The 6,237-nt window shown below is 53.0% G+C and overlaps 1 protein-coding gene across 1 annotated transcript; it reads left to right on the top strand.

Moving 5' to 3' along the window:
• Window positions 1-1,547: 1,547 nt before the first annotated feature.
• On the top strand, window positions 1,548-3,430 carry BCR38DRAFT_341994 (uncharacterized protein; the record flags this gene model as incomplete). Its single annotated transcript, XM_040855914.1, has 2 exons — window positions 1,548-1,798; window positions 1,882-3,430. The coding sequence occupies 2 exons, from the start codon at window positions 1,548-1,550 to the stop codon at window positions 3,428-3,430; spliced, it is 1,800 nt and encodes a 599-aa protein (XP_040715935.1).
• Between the last annotated feature and the right edge of the window lie 2,807 nt (window positions 3,431-6,237).

Raw genomic sequence — 6,237 nt, 5'->3', positions numbered from 1 at the left:
ATTAACTGAGGAGGTAATAACTATAAATTTAGGTCGATTATATATCGTACGATCGTATCGTCTTCGGAATAAGTGAGTTTTTACTTTAATAATCGTATATGCTATCGTAAAATACTGCCGAGATAATAGTAATGTAAGGTTATATAGGGGATATTACAGATGCGTACTACGGATTATACGCTTAGTTTAGGTTATGTTAAGGCGCTTAAAGTGCTAATTAAATATCGCTTTCTTCCTAATAACGTACTATAGTAAAAGGTGGAAAATAAGGCATAAACCTAGGTTATATAGAAATACGGGAAAGTGTTTAATTAGACCGTAGGGTACGTTATATTTAATTTAGTTTTCTATACGCATCTAGTCTAGACAACTAGACGCCTATTACTTAAACAGCCCACAGTAAAACTGAGCTATTAACACAAAACTAGCTACTATTTTAGCCTTAAAAGCACGATCAGTTTTTACACTAAGGTACTTAGTACTACGTATCGGTATTGTTAGATATATAGATACTACTTTCCGTACAAGTTACTAGAAAAGCAATCTCTACCTAAAAAGGGTTAAGTGCATTGGCTAGGACTCTGGTAAGTCACTGCATTAACAAATATAATCCCTGGGGAGGTGTAGGCCTATGGATCAGGCTCGCTACCGGTCAAAACGGAGAAACGAGGTTGTTGCTGTGGCAGAATGCACAAGGCATCATGTACTTGTATGCACATGCTTGACAAGGTTCCAGAGAGTCCCGTTCCCAACGAGGGAAACGTGACAAGTCATTTGGTCACAGACGATAGGCCGGAGTAGGCCAATAGGTCGGTTTGAAAAGCACGGAGGCACGAAACTCCTTTCGGTATCTGTACCCGGCTAGCCCCACCACCGATCATTATGGCTTGCCGAGCACCCACCCCATATGCACCATCTAGATTGATCTTTGCAAATCTGATGATCTGATAACCCTTGATAAGATAACTGGGCTGCGGGTACTATGCCCAACACAGCGCACTGGCCCGGCCGCGACCGGCTCTGGATCCTCTGGAGGCCAACTTCCACAACATCACCACCAACCACGGCTGCGCTTCAGCTCCACTGCGACGGCTTGATGAAGCGACGAGACTGGGGTCTGGCCACCCTGCAAAGTCGCAGCCCACTGAAAATTCTTGCAAGTTATTTCCCACTGGGCGCCACTGGGAACCCAACCAGTTGTCACCCACGACTGGAGACTGGTTGGATGACCGGCTGCCATTGCCCGCATGCGGTTAGGACGCATGGAAACTCGTGGAGGTGTGCTTTCTCACGGCACGCTTTCCTCGGTTTCCTGAGTTCGCGTAGGTTGACAGGGTTCAAGTCGTCCTCGGAGTGGATTCGGTTCGCCGCGTCGGGTCCAGAGTTATTTGAGGGTGATTAAATACTTAAACCATGGCTCCAAGCCGTCATGTTCCCTCGCCTTGCTCCCTTGCTTCCTCGGACACGGACAGCGCCATCTTGCCACTTTGTTGTTGCTTCACCATCCTGCTTCTTGTCGTCGTCCAACCGCAAGCCGTCAACCCAACATGAAGTTCCGCGGAGGAATTCTCGGGCTCAAAGCCAACAAGAACCAAGCCCCCGAGATCGCCGAAGACGACACGGGCCACAGCACCGGCAACGATGCTGTTGACACTGAGACGGGCGCCAAGTCAGGTGTCCCGTCTACCGACGCCAACTCCAACCAGGAAAAGGAAAAGGAGCTGCAGTATGGTGTCCAGGCCGCCGAGGCCACCCTCAAGGTCTGGTCCAAGAACCACTTGATTGCCGCTTACATATTGTGAGTCCGAAAGTACCCCAGGGAACGGGGACACAGAAGGAAGGAACATGGCAAAGAAGCACAACTAACAATGCAATTAATAGGATTTGGTTCATCAGCTTCGCCCAGTCCTTCTCTTCCGGTATGGCAGGCACCTTGACTCCCTATGTCACTAGCAACTTCTCCGCCCACTCCCTGACGGCCACCACTGGCATCCTTGCCAGCATAATGTCGGGTCTCATCAAGTTGCCCTACGCCAAGTCCCTTGACATTTTCGGCCGACCCCAGGGCTTCGTCTTCTGTTCTCTGTGCATGACCTTAGGCCTCGTCATGATGGCCGGCTGCAACAGTGTCGAGACCTATTGCGCCGCCCAGGTCTTCTACCAGATCGGCTACACTTGCATTGACTTCACTATCACCATCTTCATTGCCGACACATCCCAGCTGAAGAACCGAGCCTGGTGGATTGCCTACGCATCCTCCCCTTACCTAATCACCACATGGGTCTACGGGCCTGCCTGCGAACGCCTCCTCGCCACCGCCGGCTTCCGCTGGGGCTTTGGTATCTGGGCCATTATCTTCCCTATCATTTGCTTGCCCCTGGCTATCCTTTTCTACTACAACCAGAGGAAGGCCGAGAAGCAAGGTCTGATCCACGTCACCCCCCACGGTCGCGGCCCCGTCGAGAATCTCCTCTACTACTGTCGCGAGTTCGACGTCATCGGCCTGCTTTTGATCATGACCGGCTTGGCCCTCTTCCTGCTCTCCTTCAGCCTGTTCTCTAACCAGCCTTTGCAATGGCGTTCCCCTCTCGTCATTTGCTTCCTCATCTTTGGCGGGCTCCTCGTCATCACCTTTGTCGTCTGGGAGAAGTACTTCGCCCCTATCACCTTCCTTCCCTGGCCTCTGCTGAAGAACCGCACCGTCTTCTTCACCTTCACCATGGTAGCCAGTCTGTACTGCTCGTGGTACTTGTGGGACACCTACTTCTACTCCTTCCTGATCGTCGTGTTCAACGAGAGCGTCACCAACGCAACCTACATCGGCAACATCTATACGATCGGTTCTGTCTTCTGGGCTCTCGTCATGGGCGTCATCATTCGCTATAACGGCCGTCTGAAGTGGCCCGCCGTCTACTTCGGTGTGCCCATGACTATTCTCGGTGTCGGCCTCATGATCCACTTCCGTCAGCCCGACGTCAACATCGGCTTCATTGTCATGTGCCATATCTTCATCGCCTTCGGTGGTGGCACCCTCGTTATCTGCGAACAAATGACCGTCATGGCTGTCTCGGCGCACCAGAACATTCCCGCCATTCTCGCTATCGAAGGCCTTGTGGCCAGAATCGGCGGCGCCGTTGGATACGCCATGGCCGCCGGCATGTGGACCGGAATTTTCCCCAAGAAGCTAGCGAAGTACTTGCCCGCCGATGCTCAGGCCGATTTGGTCTCCATCTATGGGGACCTTACTGTCCAATCCTCTTACCCCATCGGCTCTCCCACCCGCGACGCCATCAACCGGTCGTATGGTGAGACGCAACGATACATGCTCATCACTTCCGTCTGCCTGTACTCAATTACGTGGGGATCCACCTTCATGTGGGAGAACATCAACGTCAAGAAGGTGAAGCCATACGATGGATTGATGTTTTAAAACACCAACGACTCGAAATTGTTCGATTGTGGAAAAAATTCATCTTGGGCATTGCTCATTGAACACGACAAGCAAGAGAGTTTGTCGTGAATTGAGAAATCGGTCTATGTTTGTTTAAGTATGAGTTGATTTGAGAAGAAGACACCATTTCTTATACCCGGGCTGTTCGTAAAAAAGGGAGAGGTAATGATAATGTATTGATAGAAATGGATGCTTTCAAGATTGACGTTTTTGAACTTGAAGTCCGTTGAGTATAACGGCGAAGAATTCTCCACAACAGATAGCCTATCCACCTCATTATTCACGAAGACGCTCCGAGACCGTAATATTGTGTGAGCCGAGTGGCGACTTGGAGCTGACTCGTCTTTTTCAGTGAGCTTAAGGCAAAGCGAAAATATTATTATTATTAAATACGCCGTAGGCTCGAAGCCCCCGGTACCTCTACTAGTACTCCCGTATGTCAAACCGTGCCCTAATGGCTGGACTAAATACATACGCTGCGTCGTCGGTTCGCCCTATTGGCGACTGCGTTGCGTTCACTACCATACTACGTTGGTTCTCAACCTACCAACAAAGTCCCCCCTGAGAAGATCGATGCTATCTGGGCCTTGAAGCTGTCCGACCCGTCCCTAGCAGCCACCTTACAATAGTCCCACTAACTACTGGCTCTCCTGTTGCTGTTGCGAGGTCTCTGCGAGAGTATAGTGGCCGTGGTGCGATAGCGGCCCGTAATCGTTCCCTCGGTCCTTCCAACAGCCCGCAAAAGAGGATTACGTGCTCTGTCGTCTCAGGGGCGTCGCCACAGCGGCATAGCGGCGAGTACACGCCAAAAGCCCCTGTCTTGAATAAGAAGGCTGCTAGTCCTATTTTTTCCGTCCTGATCTGGCACTAAGATAGAGGTCTAGTGGCGGGATTGCTGCTTCTGCTTCCAGGTGGCGAACCGGCGTCGCTTTGTGGGCGCCACAGACTACCCGGAGGCACTCGTTCTGTATCCCCATCAGGCTCTTAGCTGGCCCTGCCGGTTCCTCACTTATAGTATGCCACGCAGTCGCCCCGAAGGCGATCACGCTACGGATAACCACCGTATATAACAGCCTCGCCCGTATAAGATCGCAGCCCCACGACATATTGACTAGCTTTGTCAGGGCTAGCTTTTGAGTTGCCATTTTTGTTTTAACACGCTCAACATGGGCGTGCCACGTCAGTTTGCGGTCGAACCAGACTCCTAGGAACCTCGCTGAGACTACCGGCGACACTGTGGCGTCCCCAAGGCGAATACTTTGCGGCAAGGGCTCTCGGGCCCTAGTAAAGTGCATTAGCTCACTCTTGTCAGGGGCGAACTCCATCCCGTGCCTCACTGCCCACCGCTGACACGTAGCCCATGCGCCCTCCAATCGGCGGCAGGTCGTGTCTGGATCGGTGCCGACGCTTAGCAGGTTCGTGTCGTCCGCGAACCCGACTACCAAAAGTAGTGGGTGCTGCTCCGCTAGCTCCTCGTACAGCGTTGAAATGTATAATATAAACAGTATCGGGGATAGCGGTGACCCCTGGGGGACGCCAGCTCGTAGGGGGATTGGCTCTGACTCCTTGCCGTCGAACCGGAGGCGTACCGTCCTATCCTCCACGAAGCTGCGTACCCACTCCTGAACCCACTCCGGGTAGCCTTTCCGGGCTAATATGGAAATCAGCCGTCTGTAATTGACCGTATCGAATGCCCCCTTGATGTCCAGCTGTAGCAGCGAGGCGATGCCCCCGCGTCTCCACGCCGTATAGACCACGTCCTCAACTATACGTATTGCCAGTTCGGTGGACCTCCCAGCGCGGTTACCCATTTGGCCGTTTGGTAGTAGGCCAGCCGCCTCAGCTACTTTGGTGATACGCTGGCTCATCGCCGTCTCTATTACCTTCCCTACCGTGCTAAGCAGGGCAATGGGGCGCCAGCCGCCAGGGGTCTGCTTCTGAGCTGTCGTTTTATTAGGCTTAGGGATAACAACCACCCTCGCTGAGCGGAAGCGCTCCGGGTAGTACCCCAGCCTAAAGCTAGCTGTTGCCAGATCCGCTAGGATCTCCCATAGGGGTTCAGCGCAGGCCTTTAGCAGGCCAGTGGGGATCAGGTCGTCGCCGGGAGCCTTCCAAGCAGCCGTTCCTTTGATGATAGACTCGATATCCATTGTGTTCACCTCCCTAGGGACGTTCAGCTCTGGTCTTGTCTGTAATAGGCCGCGATCGAGGTCCGATAGATCTATACACGGGTCTGGGAAGAACCTCTCAGCTAGTAATTTTGCCTTCTCGTCATGTGTACGTGCCGTAAGCGTGTCGCCGGCGTCCCTCCGGAGATCTGGCAACCCGTGGGCCTCAGGGGGGGCCCAGCTCCGTAGCCTAGCCCACATCTGCAGTGCCCATAGGCTTTTGTGATCCTTCGCCGTCTCCTCGAGCTTCTTGTGCCAGCTACGCGTCTGCGCTTCGCTGATTTTGAGCCGTTGTTTTTGGCCGGCTCTTGTATATTCGTCCCAGTTGGTCTGCGACCTTGCCTGGAGGTAGTCCCGCCGTCGTCTCTTCGTCTCAGCGCAAGCCTTGCTAACCTGCGGGCACCACCACGGGACCCCAGCGCCTCGGCCAACGGTGCGTCTCGGGACCGCCACGTCGGCAATCTCTTGGAGGTTCCGGATAACCAAGTCAACAGCCTGGTCCAACTCCGTTATCGTCTCAACCGGCAAATAATTCATAAATCTCTGGCTTGATTCGGCTACGATGAGACACTTATCCGCCATCGCCCAGTTCCACCATTCGACACTGCGGCGGCCCTC

Source organism: Pseudomassariella vexata, assembly GCF_002105095.1.
Source record: "Pseudomassariella vexata strain CBS 129021 chromosome Unknown BCR38scaffold_6, whole genome shotgun sequence".
NCBI lineage: Eukaryota > Fungi > Ascomycota > Sordariomycetes > Amphisphaeriales > Pseudomassariaceae > Pseudomassariella > Pseudomassariella vexata.
Note: the sequence above shows the minus strand (reverse complement) of the source record. Positions and strands in the feature narration are given on the sequence as shown.